Source organism: Protopterus annectens, chromosome 2.part0 (genome assembly GCF_019279795.1).
Source record: "Protopterus annectens isolate FY-2018-M chromosome 2.part0, PAN1.0, whole genome shotgun sequence".
Taxonomy (NCBI): domain Eukaryota; kingdom Metazoa; phylum Chordata; order Ceratodontiformes; family Protopteridae; genus Protopterus; species Protopterus annectens.
In genome coordinates, this window is record NC_056728.1 from 915,019,538 (window position 1) to 915,044,533 (window position 24,996).

Sequence of the window (24,996 nt, forward strand, 5' to 3'; positions counted from 1 at the left end):
CCTGAATACTGGATTGAATTTAAAAAGTACAAAACATGTTTTTATTTCTATGGCAGGATGATGTAAACAAGGAAGAGAAAGTGAAGTTTCAGAAAAATGTATAGAAATGTAATTAGAGAGTTTAGAGAATAATACAAATGAATATTGTGATATGGAAAAATATAAATAAATGAAACGGAGAAAAAATCATGGCATTACTGTTTAGGCAGAGCTATTTACAAGGGAGAAGGGAGGCGGTATCTGCATATCTGGTTAAAACAGTAAAGGAGGACGTTAGTATAATGAGGGAAATGAAAAATGTGAAAGGAGAGGTAAAGATAAAAAGGAACACAAGAGCAGTTATGAGTACTGTAATACAGCATACTGAAAATGTGTACAATTGTAAAAAGAAGGAAAATAAGACGGAATGGAAAGTAAGAAAAAAAATGATTGAATGACGTACTTAGGAAAGTAAATGTTGATTCAATATAAGGGCCCAGATGTTATAGCGTATGGAATGTACAAGAGATTAATGGACTGGCAAATACAGTATTTTGTAAATGTACTGAATGAATGGCTGAAGAAAGGATTTGTTTATGAAGAGTTATGTAGTGGATATTAAAATTATATGGAAGAAAATGAAAAAATTAACTAAAAAAATTGGAGACCCATCACACTAAATTACACAGCTTATAACATTTTTAGTAAAAATAATACAGAGGAACATGCAAAGAAGGATAAGAAACTTAATGGAAGAAAGTATATATGGTATAAAATGGAAAGGATGTCAAGAATTATTGGTTGTGAGAGAAATTGTGGATAATATTTTAAGTAAAAGAGAGGATGTGTAACTTATGGTAGGTGATAGTAGCAAGGTATCTGATACAGTAAGACATGATGCTTTGCGGGATGTTATAGACAAATATGGGACAAGGTAATAAAATTAGGAGTGTGTGCATTTCAGCACATCAAATAACAGAGTGAAAGTGTTAGCGAATGGGAGGTGTGTGGTATAAGGCAAGGATGTCCCACGAGTGGAATAGTGTTTGCACTGGTAATAAATGCAAATATAAAATGAAAGATGTTAGATATGTGATGCAAAGGAGGTGGTGATTCCAGTAGTTATGACATATATAGACAATACAGTTAACAGTTGCTAAGAAAAAAAATATGGATGATGGAAGTATTGTTTTGTCTGAATAGATGTTTAAAGGAAATGGGAATGACCTTAAAGATTGATAAAAGTAAGGGCTTGGGTGATGTGGTAAAACTGGGAGTATAATTTTTTCAATGAATGAAGTGTCTTTGTTAGGGATAACATTTGAGAAACATAATGCAGTTATGATACAATGGGAAAGCTTGATAAAAGAAATGAAAGCTATATGTCTTCTGTGGAGGATGTATAGAATAGCATTCATTCATGAGAAAATAACAAATGTTTATATGATCCCAGAAAAATATGTAAAGGAAATTGCCCAACCGATGTTTTCTTTTACATGAGGTTCAAGATTAAACCCAGTGAAAAGAGTTATGTTTTATATGAGTGAAGATGAAGGGGAATTGGGGTTACTAAATCCAGCTGATTATGCTGCTGCTTTAAACTGTACAGAGTATTAAAGTAGGTAAAGGAAGACAATGAGAAATTATTAGTGAGAATGTTTAACTCAAAGTACAAAAACTTCTGGGAGTTGATGAGAATAATAAAAAAAGAGAAAAATAGTATATAAATGAAAATAAAAAAAAAAAATACTAACATCAAAATAAAAAAAATAATTATATAGAGAAAGATAGAAGGATGAGTAATGTGATGAAACACCCTTATGTAATTCCATAGGAAAATGTATCAGAAGCAATAAAAAAACATTAAAGTAAGGGGAACGTGGTAAGACAGTAAAGTCAGAATTTTCTATGGAGACTGGTAAAAAATAAGTTTATGTATGTATTTATTTATTTATTTACTGACCAGGTTTTTCCAGCTGGGCTTGTGGCCCATTTTCAGAGGAGACCTGAGGAGAAAAGCTCCATACAAAACAAGATAGCAAAGAATGCAAAAATGCAACAAATTACAAAAATTTAAATGCAACAGAAGTCAGTTTTACAAGAAAATTGAAAAATGCAATAAATCACAAAAATACAAATGCAACAGTAATCAGTAATACAAGAAAATTAAAAATGAAATGTCAATTTTTTTTTTAGTTATCAGGAAAGGGGAATATGTCATATAAAAAAGTTGAAGTGTAGGTTTATTTTGTGAGAAAGAACAGACATAGGAGGAGTTTTTTTTCCTTTTTTGAAATGTAAAAGAGTGGATCAACTCTAGAGAAAGTTGTGTAAAGAATTATTTGAGAATATTAATGACAGAATATCAATGTGAATATAATTATGTATGGAAATTATAAAAACAAGAAGAAAGAATATGTGAGAAGGGTAGTTAAGAATTTATTTTATCTAATACATGTTATTTGGAATAAACACTGAATGAATATTTGCTTAAAAGGAAATGGGTTTTGACACATATTCTGAGAAAAATTAGATTATGGTTGTTAAAGGAGGAGTGGGAGTCAATTGTGGAAAATGATGAATAGTTAAAATAAAATAGAACTGTGTGTGTATGTGTGTGTGTGTGTGTGTGTGTATGTATATATATATATATGGGTCCTTATCAGATCGTCGAAATTTCAATTCACCTAACTGTCATTTCGTCGAAATTCATTACATCGACAAGCATTTTAGGTGGGGGGCTTCACCCCCACACTTTCAATGTGGGGCTGTGCCACACCCCCTAACTATATATATCAACTCCAGGGTCGCACAACATTGGGGACGGGGGAAAATGCTTGTCGATGTAATGAAGTTTCGACGAAATGACAGTTAGGTGAATTGAAATTTCGACGATCTGATAGGGACCCATATATATATATATATATATATATATATATATATATATATAATCTATATAAATATATCTTTATGCCTGTAAATGTGTACATTTTGTAAATATGTAAACAATGTTCTTTTATGCTGTGTTAAATAAAGGACTGCCTACTCTTTTTGATAGGTGGAGTGGAATCTATTACATCGACCTGTGCTACCACTAACACAAGCAGATGGGACCTTGATTTAATGTCTCATCCAAAGGAGGCCATACTCATGAGGACTGCACCCCCCCCCCTATTCCACACTGCAGTATCAGCAATCGATATGCCATCAAAAAAAAATCACACTAACCTGGCAAGGGAACAGACAACCACTTTTGGGTGTTGAACCTGAAAGGAAAACTATAACCTTTTCTAACAGATCACTAGCCCCCCCCCCCCCCCCCCCGTGATTACCACTGAGGCAAGAATGGGGTATAAAGACACGTTCATAAATTCAGCTCTTACTGCTTTCTGGTTGGAAGGTGGCCAGCCTACTGAATACTTACATGCTCTTACAGGATTCTTCCTCATTTACTGAGAACGACAACTTGTTTTCTTTAACCAGCTTTAGCTTCTTGACATCCTTTGAGCTTCCATCTTCTTCACCCTAAGTATTTTTGGTAGTAAAGCAAAAACAACAGACAGCAGTCAAGACTGTGTGCATTATCACCAACTTAACTATATGAATTATTCTAAAGCACGTTATATTACGTTAGCATGTTTTTAATTCCTTCATTTACAATGCAATTTGTCTGCTTCTCTTTCTCATACCTTTCCCACAGCTATGAGCCAAAATCACATAACTCTTTTTTAAAACTCATGTGACACACTTCTAAAATGTATACCAAACATTATATGACAGTTAAAGTAAAAGCAAAAATTATTCTCCAGGGACTAATTCTTCAAATGCTTGATACTGAATCCAGACAATTCTTCAATTTCTCTCAAGAGTTGAAGTGGTTTCATAAGAATGTAAATGGCTCAGCATTGTTTAACCATGCTATATTTGCTTACTTACTTATTTTTGTTGTTTACTGAGATAAGGCAATGATCACTAAGGATCAGATTTAGGCCTAGCCTGCTGAATACAGAAATAAAAAGACAAAACAAAAAAAACAGTACAAACATACAGATAAAGTTACAATAGCAGTGCTGTATGACTATAGAGTGAAAATGCAATAATGTGGTATAACTACAGATACAAAAATAGCTGTGGGAAAAGAGAATTGATTTATAATACATATAATAATTTTGATCCATGAAGAATAGAAGTATAAACATACATGAGGCTGGTCAATAAAAAAGTAAAATTCTACAAACGTATGTTCTTGTTACGTGATGTGGCCAGGAATAAAGCATTTGCTACTTTGCTAAGATATGCTTTAAGTTTAAGTCAGGTTTAAGTTAAATATGAGGTACTGGTAAATAAACGGAAGTTTTTATGATACTGGATCCTTTAGCCTGTCCTTGGTCTATCTATTTGGAATTATTTTGCTGCTTGTAATTTGTGGACCTAGCTACTGGCAGAGGTTGGTGCTTGTTGTTTTAAGTTAAATATTGTTCAGTCTGCCTTCCAGAAGTTATTTTATGCACAATACTAGAGTGATAGCTACAGGATTAAGTAAATGCTGCATATTTCCTGCCATCAATTCCTTGCTGTAATTGGGTAAAATAATGCTGGGGGTATTGTGCAATTTCCACTCACTATAACAGAAAAAACAAGCCTTTGTGAAAATGCATTATAGAGGCGATTAATCTACACTTCTACATATTTATGGTTTACACTTTAGTTCTAACTGCTGTTCGCATATATTCTCACCCCAGCACTACTGTTTCAGCTAAGAGTGCCTATCAAATCACATTTACTTAGCAAGCATTGTTTATCTGAGTTAATACCCTTTAGTGCATATCACTACAACCTTGAGGTACAGCTTGCAATGGCCATTCTGTTAGCCTTTAGTATCACCCAGTCTTTCTAATATGTACATTCTAATAAAAGTGGACCATTTTCCTCTCATCACTGAAATAACCTATAAACAGCATCAACGAGAGTGGCCTTTTTATTTGACATTTATTTATGGGTGATGCCATTATTATTGACAGGCAGTGCAAAAAAGTCCAGACTGTACACCAGATGGCTCCCTTTCTCTAAGTTTACTATAATGACACTTTCAAAGTCTAGCTACAAAACTACTAAGCGGAGAAAATACTGCATCAGTTACAACAAGACCTATAGCTTTTTCTGATTCATGTTAGCAGAGCACCCTGCAACATTATATTTTTATTTATTTATTATCCTTTGTTGACCATTAGTCCATTATGCTATTGGGCTCTTTTCAGGGGAGACCAAGGTGGTATTGATACTACTGTTGTAAATTTGGCCACAGCGTCGGGGAACTTCCCTACTAAGTAGGAGAGTAAATGTTACATTCCTAAAGTGATGGCAGCTGGAAGAACAGCACTAAGGGAAATCCAAGATAATGGATAGTACTGAGGTGAATGCTGGTGCAGTGTCTGAAGCTATACCAAATTCTGAGTATCTGTTCTAGCAGAATTTGTGCCACTGGAAGCAAACATGCAATACAATGATGGGTGTGTTATTACAACCCTCCTGTTGGGAGGGTTGCAGGATGACATTTCGGGTGAATTGTTGATGCAGAGCAAAGTGGAGAGAGGAAAAGATCATTCTTGGGGTGAAATTATGGATAAAATTCAATCAGAGGAATTGGAAGCTATTTTGAAAGGAGATCACCACACAAAAAATCATATGCTGAGACTGTTAAAGAAATTGTAGTGAAAGCGAGGAGACACAAACAGAGGAGAGGAAATACCAACAATCAAAGGAAATTTATGGTTAGAATTCAGACCAAGGAAGAAAAAGCAATGGCCATGTATGACATTAGTGATAATTTAACAGTCCCATTGGGAGTGAAGGCTCGGGAGGTAACAGCGTTTATTCCTATTCATAAGGAGTCATTTTGTGACATTATTTTTGAGATTGGTTCTGTTCTGATAACTTTTGGGGGGGGGGGTTATGAGAAGAAAAAGAACTGTAATCCATGGAATCCTTATGTGGTTAAAGCATTTCACAGAGAAACAAAGAAGATGATTCATATTCAATTTCAAACTGAAGTTGAAATAAGAGACTTTAAAGAGACATTTAAGCAAACTTTGTAAAGAAATTATGGGCATTAGGAAATTATATGATAGAGGGATATGGACTGGGGGATGGGACTGTCATATTGTACTGAAAATGGAAAAAGAAAAAACATGTTCATATCTGTGGTATGATACATGTAGAGGATAACAGATGTGTAAATTATTGGGGATAACTGAAAACATATTTGTTTCTGTGGGAAACAGGATCATTTGATAAGTAATTTTAATAAGAGACAATGTTATATTTGTGGAGAAACTGGTCATAAGGCAAAAAAGTGTGAACTGAAATGTTATAAATGTAAGAAAACTGGGCATTTATGGATGAATTGTAACCTAGAGAAGGAGGATGAAGAAAAATAAAATAAAAGTAAGGATTACAATACAAAGAGAAGAAACAATCCCAATAAAAGGTAAAAAGATATAGAGAAACAAGATCAGGGTACTAGTAGAGTACAGTTTTGTACCTACCATAAATGTAGATGTTAGAGTGTTCACACTGCTGCAGTCATCACACTTGGGTTATCCTGCCATCAGGTGGTCCCGCAGTCGGCCTGAGTTCCAAAGTCTTGGTCCGGCGTTGGTTGCGGTCGCTTCTTCCCTGACGTTAGTGTGAAAGGGGTATAAAAGAGGCAGCCGATGCCATTTTCTTCAGTTTTTCTTGCCCCAGATGTCAGGTGCCCCTAATAGGATGGCAATACATAATCCTAAGTAAAATACATGAGTAGGAAAGAATAGCTACAGCTGTTAGCAAATACACCACATAGAAATGCATCATATAAATTGTATAAAAAAGGAGGTATAGATAAAACCCAGGTAAGAAGAGGGGATGGTGGGAGGGTAAGCTGGACTGCAGCAGTGTGAACACTCGAACATCTACATTTATGGTAGGTACAAAACTGTACTATGTTCATCGTGTTACACTACTGCAGTCATCACACCTGGGTTGAATCCCAAAGCTAAGGCTGGATGGTTGGTACTAAACAGGGTTTGGAGAAGCTAGTAGGCCCTGCAGAACTGCAGTGGCAAAGCCAGCTCTGGTTTTTGAGTATAAAGGTAAGTGATAGTGTTTGGTGAAGGTGTGCACTGAACTCCAAGTTGCAGCCTCTAGAATATCCTTGGTTGGTACCCCTCTGAGAAAGGCTGCTGATGTTGCTGTAGCCCTGGTGGAATGGGGCCTAATGTTACCAGGTACAGGTTTCCCATGGTGGGTGTAGCAGAAACGGATACAATGTCCTATCCATTTTGAAATGGTCTGTTTGGAAATAGCCTTTCCTTGCGATCCTGCAGCATAGGATACAAAGAGTTGGTCATATTTTCTGAAAACCTTAGTTTTATCCAAGTAGAAACGTAATTGCCTGTGAAAGTCCAAGGAGTGTAGGAGCCTTTCCCCTTTATTCTGGGGGTTTGGATAGAAGGTGGGTAAATGAATGGTTTGGTTTAGAGCCACATTGGATACCACCTTTGGCATAAAGGAAGGGTTAGTTCGTAAAGCGACTCTGTCTTGATGAAAAATTATGAAAGGCTCCACTGCCATTAGGGCCTGCAGCTCTGAGACTCTGCGTGCTGAAGTTATTGCTAGCAGCAGGGCAGTTTTCCAGGATAAAAATTGCAAATCAGCTGAATAAGCTGGTTCGAAGGGTGGCAGTGTTAGTTTTTCCAAAACAAAATTGAGGTCCCAAGTTGGTGCTGGTGCTCTGTGGGGCAGTCTTATGTTCTTAGCCCCCCTGAGGTACTGTCTTAGTAATGGATGTGAAAATATAGGAGTATCTGTGTTGTAATGAGCTGAAATAGCTGAAGCGTGGATCTTAATAGATGAAAAAGAAAGGCCTTTGTGCAACATCTCAGTTAAATATTGCAGAATCTGAGAAATATTTGGGAATAGAGGATTCTGGCCTTTAGCCTGGTTCCAGGCGCAAAATCTTTTCCATTTGTCTGAGTAGGTTTTCCTGGTGCTGGGTCTCCTGGCTTCCAGAATGATATCCATAACAGCTTTAGAGAGAAGTGTTGACTGATTGTTTAGGTAATATGCCATGCAGCCAGATTTAAAGTCTTGAGCTGGCTGTGAAGAATCTGACTGCCTTGCTGAGTCAGCAGGTGAAGTATTTGAGGTAAAATCCATGGAGGTCCTTGAGCCATGTTCCTTAATATTGGATACCAGTGCTGGTGTGGCCAGTCTGGGGCAATGAGTATCATTTGTGGTCTCTCTAATCTGGTTTTCAGGAGCACCTTTGTCAGAAGGGGCTGTGGTGGAAAGGCATACACTGTCAATATTTTCCAGCTGAATGAGAAGGCGTCCACTTTCCAAGCTTGTGTGTGGTATTGTCCTTGTGCAAAATTTTTGTAGTTGGTAGTTTTGGGGGGAGGCAAACAGATCTATGTCTGGGCTCCACCATTTTTGAGTTATCATTGTGAATACTTGTGGATCTAGTTTTCACTCATGAGGATCCATGAAATTTCTGCTTAGTTCATCTGCCAATGTATTTTCTTTTCCTGGCAGGAATTGTGCTTGTAGTTGAACTTGGTAGGTCAATGCTGTGTTCCACTAGGTCATTTCTTGTCTGCATAAGGGGTAGGAATGTGTGCCCCCCCTTGTTTATGTACCACATCACTGTGGTGTTGTCCATCTTTATTAGTAGTTGTCCTGGATGTAGTAGGTCCTTGAAAGCTGTTAGGGCATTTTGTACAGCTAGCATCTCTTTTTGATTGATGTGGAGATGCATTTGATCTGCAGACCATTTGCCCTGAATACACTGTCCTGCCATGTGTGCTCCCCAGGCGTAATCTGATGCATCTGTTGTAATTGATTGCCTGGCTGTGGGTAAGGTGAAAGGCTGACCCTTGTTGAGGTGACATGCCTGAGCCCACAATAGAAATTGCTGTTGAAGGCAGGGAATGAGTGGTATTATTGTTTCCAAGCTGTGGCTGTGTTGAGTCCATACGCTTTTCAGGTACCATTGTAATTTCCTCATATGCAGTTTGGCATATGGTATTAGTAGTATGCAAGATGCCATGAATCCCAAGGCCTGCAGAATTTTTCTTGCAGGGAGTTGGGTCTTTGTTGCCATAATTTTGAAGTATTGAGTCAGTTGTCCTTTCTTGTCTGGCGTGAGATAAGCCATCTGGGCCGTTGTATTTAAGCTGGCACCCAGGAATATTATGTCTTGTGAGGGTACTAGTTTTGACTTCTTTTTGTTTACTGTGTACCCTAGGCAACTTAGTAGTTTTTTTTACAAATGCCAGATGTTTTAAAAGAGTGTCCTTGCTTTCTGCTTGAATAAGGCAGTCGTCCAGGTAAGAATATATTTGAATTCCTCTTTGTCTGCAGTATGCAATTACTGGTGCCAGGCATTTTGTGAATACTCTGGGTGCAGTAGATAAGCCAAAGGGCAGTGCAGAGAATTGGTAATGAGTTGAACCTGCTATAAATCCGAGGTATCTTCTGCAATTTTGTCTGATAGGGACATGCAGGTAGGCCCCCATGAGGTCCAACATTACTAGCCAAGCCTTCTTGCCCAGCATGGGAAGAAGTTGCTGAAGTGTGAGCATCTTGAATTTGGGTACTTCTAGGTATGTATTTAGGATTGAGAGGTCCAGAATGAGTCTCCAGGCTTTGTCCTTTCGGGGAACCAGAAAGAGTCTTGAGTAGAATCATTGTCCTTGCTCCTGTGTAGAAACCTGTTGAATGGCTCTCATGTCCATGAGAGCTGTAATTTGTCTTTGAGCCTCTGTCCATTGATTTGGTGGCAGGTTTGGCATTCCTTTTATCCTTGGTAAAGTGTGGAAGTAGAACCTGTATCCTTGAGCTACAATATTTAGGACCCATTTGTCCTTTGTGATGATGTGCCAATTGTCTGCAAAAAGTGCAAGTTTTCCTCCCAAGGGAGCAGCCAAGAGGGATTTGTTTGGCAGTCTGAGGGGTAAGTCATTCTGATTGTCTTCTGAGGGTTTGAGACCCGTCTTCTCCTCCTTTCTGTGCTGTGGCCCCCCATTGTCGAGGCTTGTAAGATCCTTGTGGCTGACCTCTGCCCCTAGGGCGTCTGTATTTACCCCTCTGTGGTCTGTCCGAAGCTGGAAAGGACCAGTTTTTTTGTTGGCCAATTTCTGCTGAAACGAGGGAGTTGAACCTGTAAAAAAATCCTCTTCCGTTAGCATAGATTTTGCTTTATCCTCCATTTTCTTTAAAACCTGTTCTGCTTTCACACCAAATAAGACATCCTGCTGTAAAGGTGCATCCAATAATTTTGCTTTAACATGATCAGGTAAAGATTGCTCTTTTAACCAAGCATGCCTATGAATGACAGACCCTGTTACTGCTGCTCTACAAGAAGCTTCCAATGAATCAAAACCACATTGCGAAGTATGTTTTCCCACTTGTTCTGCTGCATGCAGCAAATCTTGCATTTCCTTGTAATCAGGCTGCTCTGTATGTATGATCATTTTTTGTTTTAATTGAGACATCAAATTGATATTTCAGCATGTGAAACTGGCAATTTAAGGCCCTCATAGCTAGAGTAGCTGAGGTATATACTTTCTTTCCCCATCTGTCTAATGCTCTAGAATCCCTTTCAGAGGGCACAGGATTTTTAGCAATAGAGGCCTTCACCCCCTTGGGAGCCTGTGAAATGGGTTCTGGGTCAGCAACAGGGCTTTTATAAAGGAATTTGTGGGAGTCAAGGACTCTAGTATCTGTCTGGTTTGACTGGTGCAGGAGGTAAAGAATCTGGGTTAAGGCTAGATTATGAGTAAACATCATCCACAATGTCTAAAGCAGGTGGAATCGCAAGGGGTCTGTGCTGGGATAGTAAAAGGAACTCTCGGAGCCTTTTCTTGGAATCAGAGAAATCCTGGCCTTCCCAGTGAAAGTGTTCCCTCATGGTATGTAAAGTTTCCCCAAAGGATAAATCTTCAGGGGGAGATGCTGAAGGAATAGACTCCACAGCATCAGAGTCTTCATAAGGGGGAAAGGTGTATTCCTATTCCTCAGAAGAATCTGAGGAAATAGAAACCTGGTCAGAGGATGCGTAATCCTCCTCCTGTCTAGGCCTTTTGTCAGGAGGGTGATGGGAAAGCCTGATTAGGGTAATTAAATCTTCAGCCATCTTAAGCATCTGTTTCTTAGGCATGGGGCCTTGTACTGGAGACTGCTGTACAGGCTTCTTTACTTTTAAAGGAGTTTTCAGCTTAGCATAGGATTTAATAGTAAGTGTAGTCGGTCTGAAGACACCCTCAGCTGCAGAAGGCCTTTCCACTACACCAGAATTACCCTCAGCCATGGATTCGGAAGGGCCTAAAGATAAAGGCTCTGGAGGCCCAGTAATCTCCGCTTGGGACTCGGATGCAGTCTGGGTTTCTAAATCAGAGGTCATCAGGGGCTGCGTTGGCGCCTCACTGAAAAACGTGGAACCGGCAACTGGCCTAGCAGAGGCCTCGGAGTCTGGTTTGGGTCTCAGCTGCCTGTCCTTATTTTTGCGTTTTTTATGCATCCCGGTCATCGGTTGTTCCGACAGCATGGTATAGTTAAATTTTCTACCAAAATAATGTCGGGCAAAATCAAACTGACATTTAATAGTCCGTTTGTTAAACCTAGCACAAAACCAACAACCAGTGACGTTGTGGTGTGGGCCTAGGCAAGGAATACAATATGAATGAAAATCCTTATGAGGTATTTGCTTCCCACAAGAAATGCAATTTTTCACTTTTTCTGACATCGGTCTGAGGCAAGAAAAGGTTCCCCAATGGGGTACTTAGCTTTATTGAAGACTTCGGTTTGAAATTCGATGTGAAAATGTCAGGAGTTGGCCGACCGGCACTTGCGAACTGCTTCTGCTTCAGGCACCGCGCGGCAAGAAAGACTGAAGAAAATGGTGTCAGCTGCCTCTTTTATACCCCTGTTGCACTGACGTCACGGAAGAAGCTACCGCAACTGACGCCAGACCAAGACTTTGGAACTCAGGCCGACTGCGGGACCGCCTGACAGCAGGATAACCCAAGTGTGATGACTGCAGCAGTGTAACACGATGAACATCATAAAGGATAAACAGAAAATGAAAACTAATGGCTGTCTGAATCAAAGGAATTTATTACAATTAAAAAACAGACATAGCACAACAATTAAAATAAACGCTTTCATTCAGAAATATCAAACATCTTCAGATTAAAATTTAAGATCAGTAAAATGCCTCTTTTTATATCAAAAAGTCAAGTGCCAAGCTAAGCAATTAGAATACTATGTAATGAATGACTTGAAACATAGTATCTTAAGACCCTCCTCCTATTTTCACTATATCACCCAATACTTTTTCTTTATTTAAAGTCATGCCTGTTGTGTTTAAATACTGATGTAAATAACATATAACTTCTTTCATCCAGACTTTGTTTTTTGTAATCAATATGTTTTTTAAATAAAGAATCCCTACTCTTTTCAATAGGTGCCTAAAGATCTTTTACATCTAGCAGAGCTACCACCAACTAAAGCACATGGAGCATCAGTTTACCATCCCATCCGAAGGATAATGCATTCAAGAGTACAGGGTCAGAAATCAAGCTATGTGGTGTGGGAATAGAACCCACAGTCTTTGGCACCAAAGGTGAGTGTGCTATGTGTTGCACCACTGACACTGATCATTTTGCACTGCATTTGCTTTAAATAAGGGTAAATCATATTCAAAGTGTAGGTACATTCCATAAACATAGGGAAATCTACTGTCATAAAGCTCCATGTTTGAATATGCTAAACAACACTATAACTAATGTGCATTGCAGTGCTGAGAAATAAACACAAAGTATATAAACATATCCCAGGCTGTGACAGACTGTATAGTGATTTGAATGCCTTTCTCCCTTCAGGGATTTGTCTGAAAGGTTGCACTGCTGTAGAAAAAGAACTGAAAAAAATGAAAGGGACAAATTAGTTAGCTGTGGCATACCACTCACCTCCTAGTGCAAGAAAGATGGACAAAGCCAAAAATAGTGAATGACAAAGGTCTAGACTCAGGGACAGATTTTAACTATTGCTATTAAAAACCTAGAGAGCTGCTAGAAAAAGAAGTTATGAACCATCATAACATTCCATGTGTGTTGTCCATCTTCGCCTTCATTCTTACCAGGATGGGTTCGGATCTGATCCTCAGATCTGACTCGGCCTTATATACAAGCTCGAGGTCTTCCACTAGCTCGTGGCTAAACCCTATCTCAGCATGCACTAGGAAAGCTCCCCAGATCTTGTTTGTAGTTATAATAAGAGTAATAAAAATAAAGGCAGTTTAATAATTGAGAGAGCAATAAAGAAGGCCAGAGAATAATGTTATCCAATTGCAACATCTCAGTCTTCCAGGAGTAAAAATGGGTGGGGGAAGGAGGGTGGAATGTAAGAATGAAGGTGAAGATGGACAACACACATGGATGTTACGGTGAGTACACAACTTCTTTGTGTGTTCTTGTCCCATCTCGCCTTCATTTTTACCAGGATGGAACAGCGTCCCCAGCACCATCTTTCCTGGGTGGCACAAGGGAGAATATTCTCCAGAATCGTGGAACCAAGAGAGGCCAAGAGAGGCCCTGTTCCTGGAGGCCAAATCGACTTTATAATGAGTGATAAAGGTATGTGGTCTTGCCCACGTTGCCGCAGCACAAATGCTATCGACTATTAATCTTATGCAATCTGAAAGCCATTTTGAAAGTGTCACTTTGGAGACTGAAGAACCTTTCTTCTAATCTGAATAAGATATAAATAGTTGGTCAGATTTTCTGAAGTCCTTAGTCCGGTGTAAGTACAAATGCAATTGTCTATGTACATCCAGTTAGTGTAACATGTATTCTGCCTTATTCTCGTAATTTGGATAAAAGATTGGCAATTCTATGGATTGGTTCAAATTTGATTCTGAACATACTTTTGGCAAAAAGGAAGGATTTGTTTATAAGTAGACCGTGTCTCTATGGAACAGCAAGTAGGGGGGTTTATTGACAAGGCTTGCAGCTCTGACACTCTTCTAGCAGAAGTAATTGCTATCAAGACAACAGTTTTCCATGTCAAGAATTTGAGTTCACAAGATGATGTTGGCTCGAATGGGGGAAAGTTAAATGAGCTAAGACAAAATGTAAATCCCATGGTGCTGGAGGGGCTTTGATACATGGTTTTAATAATAAGGTATCTTTAAGAAAGACTTTGCATAGTCTGTGAGACATAATATTGAGGCCTGATTCACCTAAATGGAAAATGGATATCGTTGCTAGCCAAACTCTAATGGTAGCTGCAGGTGCCCCTTCATTGAAAAGTTTTGCCAAGAATTCTAGTATGGAATTGACTGGGGCATAAAACTGGTCAATATGATCATGAGAATCCCATAATGAGAATCTTTTCCATTTACTTCTATATATCTTTCTCGATGAAGCCTTAGGAGAAGATATTAGGATGTGTTTAACTGATGAAGAGAGGTCAGGAAACCTGGCTATGGTTGGAATTGGAGTAGCCAGGCTGTCAATTTGAGAGTTTGAAGGGAAGGCTGGAGCGTTCCTGATGCATGAGTCTGAAGTTCTGGAACTGGGTCCAGAATCCAAGGCTCCTCCTGAAGATGTGGCCATAGGAAGGAGAACCAGATTTGACGAAGCCAACAAGGGCAATGAGTATCAAGTCCTTTCCCAAGCAATTGGCTTTCTGCAGAAGTATGGGTATTAAAAGGAAGGGAGGAAGGGCGTAAAGGAGACCTGAGGGTCAATTGTGAACAAGTGCATCCCTTGGTGACTCTCCCAGAGGGGGGATAAGGGCAAAATAGCGGCTGCATTTAGCATTCATGGATGTCGCAAAAAGGTCACAGTGGGCTGGCCCCATTTGAGGAAAATCTTTTCCTCTACATCCTGTTTTAGGGACCACTCATGAGGTATTAGAATTGCTCTGCTGAGTCGGTCTACTATCACTCTGGACTTCCCTGGGATATGCGTTGCCATCAGAGGAGGTTGCCCACTCCCATACTCTCAGGGCCTCTCAACAAAGGGGAGAAGATCTGATTCCTCCTTGTTTGTTTATATACCATACAATATAGTTTCCAGTGGAAGAGAGTCATGGAATGCTTGCAACACCAGTAACACTGCTCTCATCTCTAGGACATTGATCTGCAAATGGGCCTCATGATCCTGCCAACTGCCTTGGACTGTCTTTCTCAGATAATGCCCCCCCCCCACCCTATCTGAGAGGCATCCATGGTCACTGTGGCTAATGGCTGGGGAAGTATAAATGGTCGACCTAGTGCCACATGAGTGGAGTAAAGCCGCCAATGAAGGTCTTTTTTGCAAGATTCCATCATCAATATTTTGTGGGACATAGGCAGTTCCTACATAAACCACTGAGTGGACAGTAGCCACTGGAGAATCCTCATGTGCAGGCATGGTAATGGGATCAAATTTATTGCTGCTGCCATGATCCCCAAGACTTTTAGGACTGTCCTTGCTTGTGCTTTTTTCTTTGTAAGAAGATTTAAAACCTGACGTCATAGAACTTGTACTCTTTTCTGGAGGAAGTTTGGCCATCATCCTTGTTGTGTCCAATTCTGCTGTTATAAAAACGATATGCTGAGAAGGCAGCAAGGCAGATTTCTCGTAGTTTATTGTAATTCCCAGGTGACAGCAGAGCTGCAAGGTGGTGTTTCTCACTTTCATTAGTAGATGCTTGGTGGTGGTGGTTAGGAGCCAGTCATCTAAGTATGGAAACACCCGGAATCCTAGGCACATCAAGTGAGCCATGACTACTGTCATGCATAGGGTGAACACTCTGGGGGCTGTTGGGAAGCCAAAGGGCAGAGCTCAAAATTGGTAATGACTGGCTCCCAGCAAAAAGTGCCGGTGTCTCCTGGATTGCCTGTCCATTCTTATGTGGTAGTACGCATCCTGGAGGTCTACCAAGCATCTCCAATTGTCTTGTCCCAGAAAAGGGAGTACTGACTGCAGTGTTACCATCCAGAACTTAGACTTTCTTACAGATTTGTTTAGGTTGCTTAGATCCAGAAATGGTCTCCAGACCCCTGTTTTCTTTGAAACTAAAAAAATCAAGTAAGTTCTGGATTCTATTTCATCTGTGGTTAGTGAATGGGTCACTTTTTTGTCTAGCAATTTTTGAATTTCTAACACTGTCTGATCCCTTTGACTGGGTGGAATATCTGGGATGTTTTTTATATTCTAAAGACATGCGTCTGGAGCATTTCTCCCCGGGCCTCCGCTGAAAACAGGATCTGTGGAACCTAGTCGGACTTTTCCGGTCAACAAATGTTAAATAAATAAATTAAAAAAAAAAAAAAAAAAAAAAATCTTTGGGACAGGGAAGGAAAAGGGTATGGAGTAACCTCTGGATATAATGCTTTGTACCCACTTGTCTTCTGTTATTCGTAGGCAGGCTTCTGGGTATAAAGATAAGTGACCCCCAACTGCCTCCAGAGATGGACAGGCAGGCCTCCACTCAGGAGCAGTGAAAGGGCTTACCAAAGAAAGATTCTCTGTTGCCCAGATTCTGCGGACCCCCTCAGCATCTTCCATTACTACTTCCCCCTCTGCTCCTGGGGGAAGATTCATTCTGTGTGTCCTGGAATGCTCTCTGGGATTTTGAAACCACATTTTTCCACTTCCTTTCTGAACTTTGGGATATGGTCTGGTAGGCAGGGAAAAATGGACTCCTATGACAGAGAGAGTCTTCATTCTTGTTCACATCTGGTTAGTGTGTCCTTGACTTTCGGCCCGAACAGAGATGAGCCATCAAAATGGGGCATTCACAAAAGAAGATTTAAAGGGTTTTACGAAGTCACACAAGCGCATCCAAGAATGAATCCTTAGTGAAATTCCTAAATCTGCTGCTCTACTCACTCCATCCACTGCATAAGAAATCAGTCTCATGTAGGAGTTGACCACTGAATTTAAGGTAAAGCGCTGAGACAAAACTTTCTCTGACACCCCTTCAGCTGCTGAACCTGTAATCTAGTTAAAGTGGGTCAGATAATTCAGTGATCTAAGAGCAAAAGTCATTGGAGAAAAAATGCTCTTTCCATATCTGTCCATCGTGCAAGACTCCTTGTTCGGTGGATGAACAGAAGATGTCTCTGAAAGTTCCTTGTGAGGCACCATGAGGCCTAGGATCTCCGTGTCTCTGTGGATGCAAGGGTATAGAGGCAGACACTGATGTCTTTGTGGAAAGAATGTCCAGAGATGACCTCACAACTGCCTGTGGAGACAGCACTCTCCTTATCTTCTCAAAAGCCCCAAGCCCCTGATCCGAGGAAATCTCTGGATCCGAAGAATCTGAGGGAATCTCCAGAATCAAGGAGGATGGCTCCGAGGCTGAGGTAGGAGCCGAGCTCACCCGAGCCAATGCTCCGATGGGCAAGTTCAGTTAGGGACATTTTCTGTCCACATTTCTCACATTTTTTGAAACCAGATGGTTTCAAATCTTTAGAAGACGCACAAAGCAAAAAGGCTAGAACAGTACTTTTTTTAACAATAACTACAATAACAGGAACCACAACAGTAGTTCAACAAACAACTACAATTTTAACTTAAACGGGCTATGCCCGGAAGAGTGAAAGAAGGGGGAAGCCCTCTAACTTAAAAGGGCCAAGGTAAAGCAGTTCTCCAACTTAAGTGAAGTAACTTTAACAGTTTTAGAGAAAAAATAAAGGTAAGAAGACCCCTCTAACTAAAACGGGCTAGTAAAGGTATTAGATAGAAACTGGGGTAGGGAAGATAAGGCCTAAGAGAAAACAACGGCCAACAGTAGAAATAAATCAGCAGAACAAAGCGGAAATAACAAACTAGCACCAAACTAGTTATGTAAAGCAATAATAATTAATAATAATTAGGAATAAGCAATTTTCAATAATAGTGATACCAATAAAGGAGTATACTTAGCTAGAGCCAGTAGAAAGCATCCGATCTTGTTTAGCGGCAAACGAGATCTGGGAGTTTTCCTACTGCATGCTGGGATAAGGTTTAGCCATGAGCTAGTGGAAGACCTTGAGCTTGTATATCAGACTGAGTCGGATCTGAACCCATCCTGGTAAGAATGAAGGAGAGATAGGACACCGACACATTAACAGGTTTTATATTAGCACGCATTTTCTGAAGGATATGAAGTCTGGAACTAAAATGTTTGTCATTATTTATTGACATCAATCCTCAATCATTTGCCAGAAAAAAGCAAATTTCATGAGAAACATACCAAAAAATACGGGCATTCTGTGAAAATCTGGATGACTTAGAGGGATGTCTGTGGGTGTTTGCATTATTCAGTGGGTTGTATAGGCCATAGTGGGGGACAGGTTTTGATTCTCCCCAAGTCTGGCAGTGTCTGTGGTTGCTGCTGTGGTTTAAAACATTGTGTTTAGAGTAGTTACTGTGCTAATAGTGCAGGGCTTGCGATGCCCCTTTACTTTTAGCTGTAAAGGTTATGGCTGTCATATCTGGCTCTATCTTTGCCATCCTCTCCAGTTGTCAAACTTTTATTTACAGCAATTAGTTATTTGAGATGGCAGTCATGTCTCCAAGCAAACTTGTTTTAGTCACTATTACTTTCCCTCATTAATTTGGTTTGGCTGATAAAGTGCCACTGAATTGAAGATAAAAACAGAGCCATCCATTGGTACACCTTTGCACTGTCTGCAAATCGTGGGTTTGATTTGTTTTAAGTTGTGTGATATTTGACCCACCGTTTCCATTGTTGAGGTGTTTTCCTCCAATCACTGATGTTTTAAATGTTTTTGTTCTGGGTGGCTATCTATAGGTGGTTTCTCTACCATTAGGCATGAGATTTATACACCATGTACAGCAGGCTAAATTGTTGTACTCATAACCAGCAGATACTGTAGGACGTGATTTCCTCAGATTTTTTATTTTCCGTCGTCTTGGTTAAGAAGTTTCCCCGCTCGGTATGTTGGGTTCTTGGCACCATTTTTTCAGGCCTGGGACAGGTGTAAGATTTTATAAATAAAATGATTATATAATAGTAATAATGTGAATAAGATGTACCACCCATGTTAGTAATGGTTCCATATATAAATAATTTCACAGACACTTTCAAAATGTTTCTGCAGTGAATTAACATTTCAGAGGTATTTCTACTTTCATCTCCATTCGGGCTGTTCATGTTTAGTAGGTATTAACTCTGAATCCTGGATAGTTCACTTAGCAGGGAATTTAATTTTATGTTGCCAAGTATAGGGTTCAAGGGGAAGGGTTTTTTTTTCTTTTCTTTCATTTAGACATAGTATCATCCTATGTACCTGGGAGCTTCCTAGATGAAGGGGTGGGTAAGTTGTTTGTAAGAGTTCACTTTAAGTCTTCACTTTTATTTTATGTAGGTCCCTCTCTTTCCCTATCAGTGCCTTGGGTTAGATTTGCAGGTCTTTAATTAGGTTTTCTTGTGTTCAACTCAGGTCCAGTTATTTCAACATATCCATGGGTCTCAAGCTCATAGCTCAAGTATCAGGGACAAATCCATAAATAATTACAGATATGGCTGTGATTGCATATTTTTCCAGGAATATGTGGAAAAGTCTTGTTAATGGGTGTCGCTCGCCCAGTCAGGATAAAATAGACGAGCCTTCATGGGTTCTGTTGAAGCAGCTTTACTATGTACAAACACATCAGGATTGAGGCTTAATAACTTTAAATTAGATAAACTTATAAACAAACTAGCTATTACACTCATACATGCTCACTCTCTAGGCTGCACTCTCAAAATGGCACTGAAGCTAGCATGTGCTTGCTATTTATATGCAAAATATGTAGAATTGCAGTTTTCTATATGATCAGCTTGCTTTTTTGAGTGACTTTTTTTTATAACTGTATGAGGTTTACTTGATTTGCAAAACTTTTGAAAATGGTTCCATTTTTTACACTTGTGGCACTGCTAACCAAATGCTAAGCAATTTTCTCTGTTAGACTCAGGACTGGCACCACAATTGCAACAGTAAACTATAAAGCTGGATTTGGGTTTTGCTGACTCACCCCTGTACTGCACTGAGCATGTCCTCTTCGTAGAAATTGTTGGAAAACTATGGTCTTCTAGGAAAACTCGCAGGGGTTGCAGCTATGTGCTTAGGACTGCTTCTGCTAGCTATGTGTTGTATGCTATCTACATTTGCTCTGGAGCCTGCTGAAACCATGCTCTTATCACTTGCAAGCATACTGTCTGTAATTTCATGAATTTGACAAATCTCAATAGATTTGCTCAGCATTAAATCACTGTCACGAAGCAAAATCTTTCTCACTGTAGCACTATTAATACCACACACAAGCCTCTCTTTTATTAACTCATCTTTTAAGTCACCAAACCTGCACATTTTAGCTTTGTTTCTCAGGTCAGTAATATAAGCTGCATCCCCTTGGTTTTGATCTCATGTGTAAAACAAATGCCTCTCTAATGTAATATTTGTTTGGGGGTTGCACATTTCCCTGAATTTGTGTTTCAGACATCGGGGTCTTCTGTTGAGTCAGCCTGTACAACAATATGACTGTTTTCACCTTCTCCCTCATATATTGCTAGTGCATACATAAATGACCACTCTCTTTCAATGGCGTCTGACCCAGCTAGGTTTAGCAAAATGAATGCCCTAGTGTGTGCATCTTTGTCAGAATAAGCTGTTTGTATAAAAATATTGTACTTTTGCTGAAATATTCTCCATTCTCTGCAATATTCTGATCAAATGCAAGTGGTGATGGCTTTTGAAATCTGTCTGCCATATTAACACATACCAGTGAAGGCTTTTGCACGTATGCACGAACACACGCACATACACATATGCCAGAAATTTATGCCAGCTTATGTAACTATATCCACTAGCACAACAAGCCTCTGAATAACTGAACTTTGCGAAATAAGTCTCCCCCGTCACAAGAATACTCTCGAAATTATTGTACTGTAAGAAATTGCCTCCTATCAGTGTAAGAAACATTTCAAAATAACTGCACTGTGCGAATAAACTGGGCAGAAGAAGCTCAGAATAAGAAACATTTCGAAGTAAATGCACTTTGCAAATAAACAGTACACAGCACACTGAAACTTTCCCAAAATGGCTGTACTTTGCTAAATAACTCTTTACAGTGCAAGAAACACTCTGTAATGGCGGCACTTTGTGAATAGACACACCCAGAAGAAAAACAGAAATTTTCAAAATGGCTGTATTTTGACTCCACTTTACGAAATAGTTGCACTTTGCACACAAATAAACTCTTCAGATTAAATGCACAGTAATAAGCACACACTGTAAGCACTTTTACACACTTTGAGATACTTTGAATAGCTCTAGTTATGCCCTGAATACAATGCCAAAACACAGTACTTTGCCAAAAAACATGCAGTCACCATGCTTTACTTGTGCTTAATGTCCCCTTTTTGCCCTTATTATGTTCATTTTGCTCTTTTAATCTTTTTCCATGCCCATTATACTTTTCTTGTGCTCGTTTTACTTTAAACATGCTCGTTTTGCAATTCTGAGGTAATTCCAAACCCCTCATGTGTTTTTCTGATGATCGTTTCATCAAATATCTTAATTTTAAACATTCTGTTTAATTAATAAACCTTTTGTGCCTTTCACATGTAATAATGTGGTTTGTCCCCTTGTAATGTTCCATTTTATCTTTATTATAAAATAAATAATTTGTGCAAGTTTTCATTACCTTTAGTTCGTTATCTGGCCCTTTTTTTATGCTCGGTTCTCTTAGTTAACCCTCACGGTTAAATCTGCAACTCTTAGCTCTGAAAAACAGTCTCTGCAATCCCGGTTCTGACACCATGTTGCTCATCCAGTCAGGATAAGATAGACGAGCCTTTGTGGGTTTTATTCAAGTAGCTTTATTATGTATAAACACATCAGGATTGAGGCTTAATATCTTTAAATTAGATAAACTTATAAAGAAACTATGTATTACACTCATACATGCTCACTCTCTGGCTGCATTCTCAAAATGGCACTGAAGCTAGCATGTGCTGACCTTGAAATGCTTCTTAAAGGTACAACACACACACTATTCTACAATGGGGGTGGGGGCACTGCTATTTTCCTACAAGTATGGGTCATGTGGCTCATCATCTTAATAGTCTCTTTTGGTCATAAGCTTAGTAAGAACCTATGAGCATCCAGAGTCAGTTTAAAATGTTAGTACTACTGACTTGAAAATTGACAGAATAGGAAATTTGAATGAAAACACATTTGATGAAAAAAGTCTGTAACATTATATTATTGCCATTCATTGTTAAATGTATTGATCACCTTTTTCCCCAAAATTATCCTATGGGCATTAGGAGGGATAGAACAAAAGTCTGAGCTAAAATCATGGGTATCCTTAGAATCTACTTAGGTGTGTGAGTACATTGATGGGCATTGTGGCAGCCATCTTGTTACCTTAAATATTAAATGTATTTAGGTGGTAATTAAAATGCATGGTTGCAATCCTAAGAGCAAATATTCTAACAGGCTTCTTTTTCAGCCTTTTGGTTGCTTTCCATGCAAGATTGGAGAAAAGCGGAGTTGTAATTTTCCTTACTACTCTGTTGTGCAGTTTCAGAGTTTGTATACATAATATGCATGGGGTGTGGGGGGGTGCAGAGGGCTTGACCCCCTTCAAAAATATATTTTTTTCCCCATTCAGTCTTTTTAGATTCAATATAAAAAGACAAAGTTTTTTTCTTTGTTTGCTGTTTGGGTAGTGAGACCAGCTATGTTATATGGGTTGGAGACAGTGTCACTGACAAAAAGGCAGGAGTCAGAGCTGGACGTGGCAGAGTTAAAGATGTTAAGATTTGCACTGGGTATGACGAGGGTGGACAGGATTAGGAAAAAGTATATTAGATGGTCAGCCCAGGTTGGAAGATTTGGAAACAAAGCCAGAGAGGAAAGATTATGTTGGTTTGGACATGTGCTGAGGAGGGATGCAGAGTATATTGGGAAAAAGATGCTAAGGATGAAGCTGCCAGGTAACAGGAAAAGAGGAAGGCCTAAGATAAGGTTTATGGATGTGGTGAGAGAGGACATGCAAAATGCAGAGGACAGGAAGAAATGGAAACAGATGATCCGCTGTAGCGGGAGCAACCGAAAGAAGAAGAAGCAACTGTTTTGTCCAGTCACCAAATTATATATTCTGGTTTTCCCTCCATGCAACTGGACTGTACTTTGTGAGTTCCGAGATCAATTTTGTCAAGTATTAGAAGTGCTAGATTGTAAATTTTATATATATCTTTAGGTGTCAGTTTTGGGTGATTTGAAATATTGTTGGCACCAGATAACTGTGCAAGTGGAAACTTTATTTGAAGTGTTTGCCAGTGAGAATCACCAGCAGCCTGAAGATGCTGTTTCCAGTCAGTGCAAGAATAGAAAGTTGCGAGCCACGGGGCACAACATGAGAAAGGCAAGCTGTCATCGAAGTGCAGAAACACTCCTCCCAAAAATACACTGCTGAACCCCCAACTAAAAATCTGCAGTGACCCAGTAAAGTAATGAGGTTCAGTTAGTCTCTCCTGAGGACCAGTCATATCAAGAGTATCTAGATGCCTTGTGATAGGAGTTTCATTTGTGTATAAAGAAAGGGTTTAACAGTCACCAACATGCAAGTCCCTGGGGCTCTGGTGATGCTATTGATGATGCTGGTTGCAATGCATCCTCCTCCTCTTTCTAACTCCCCCTGCCTGGGCTGCACACTCATTGCAGTGATACTGCAGCTGGAGACTCTGTTAGTAGCACTAAGAAGGGGTACACTACTCCTGGTGAAGGTTTTGGTTGCCCAGGAGCATCCACTACCACTCATATTCCTTCTTTTATTGAGAAAATGATTTGCAGAGGGGGATATGCTGTTGATGCTGAAGGCAGTCAGTATATTTTAGCCACAAAAGGACCAGGAGCTAAAGATTCAGTGTCACTTTTGGCCACCTGAGGTGAAAAACAAGAAACAACATAGGTTAAAAGAATTGGGATAAATGGGTGCTGGGTTGCATTCATTACATGGCAGTGAACCTGGAAAAATACCCAAACCAGGTGTTACCATTAATGACATACCTACTTCCTGTTGCTATGTGAGGAACAGTATTTGTAAGTTTGGTTGTCCTGGCTCTGGTACAACCAGAAATTATGCAAGGTAAGAGCAGTGTACAAGGATTTAGGGAAGGAATGCACATCATGCCAATATCAGGTGTCATGAGCAACAAGACCAAAGACTTTGAGGTGCAAGACTTACTGGGCTTTTAACATGGGCAACTATATTTGGCCAGCCTGCTGCTTTGCCCACGTGTTTTCTAATTGTAGAATGGGTGACCCAGCTGAAAGATATTGCTCAAGGAGGGGTAAGCACATGAGAAACTATTGTCCATAGGGGTGGGAAGCAGTCTTAATGCACTTCAGAGCAATCTGTCAGGGGCTGGAATTCCTTTTGAGGATTTTGGAGAACTACTTCCTTTAGAGAGTCTCCACAATCTATCTTTCATTCCCCCATTAGTGTAACCAAGTCGGCTTCTTTATTAAAGGATTATCTCAATATTTTAATGTCATAGGAATTGTTGCAGGGATTTGCTTTGAGATGCCCCGTACAGTCTTTGGCTTTGCCGGGGGAACAAATTGCAGGAATATGCATTCTGTTATTGGAAAAAGAGGATGCAGTAAGGAAACTGTTCAAAAAGGAGGTGCTGCACAGAGAATAGCCAGCCCCTTTAAAGATCCCCGTGTGATTCTTTTAGAATTTCATCTTTTGGCTTTTGATCCAGAAAAAGGAAGTGGGGGATTTTATCTTTTTCCCTTTGGATTTTCTGAAAGTGATGGCATTAGCAAACAAGAGGCCCTAATTCGCCATCCTTTGTTAGATTATGTTATTCATCTCATTAGGTAGTTTCATAACCCCTGGGTGATGAAGCTTGCCACTGAGGTTGCCTTTTGTCTGCTATTGGTTCAGGAGAAGGAGTGGATTTCACTGTGGAGTTCAA

At 39.6% G+C, this 24,996-nt stretch overlaps 1 protein-coding gene across 1 annotated transcript in view; it reads right to left on the reverse strand.

Annotated features, from left to right (window-relative positions):
• LOC122792791 (AF4/FMR2 family member 1-like) overlaps nt 1-24,996 on the reverse strand; it is a 1,648,712-nt gene that overhangs the window by 908,536 nt on the left and 715,180 nt on the right. Inside the window, exon 9 of the mRNA XM_044060361.1 lies at nt 3,404-3,504. Within this exon, the coding sequence (XP_043916296.1) occupies nt 3,404-3,504 (101 nt within the window). The remainder of the gene's footprint in view (nt 1-3,403; nt 3,505-24,996) is intronic.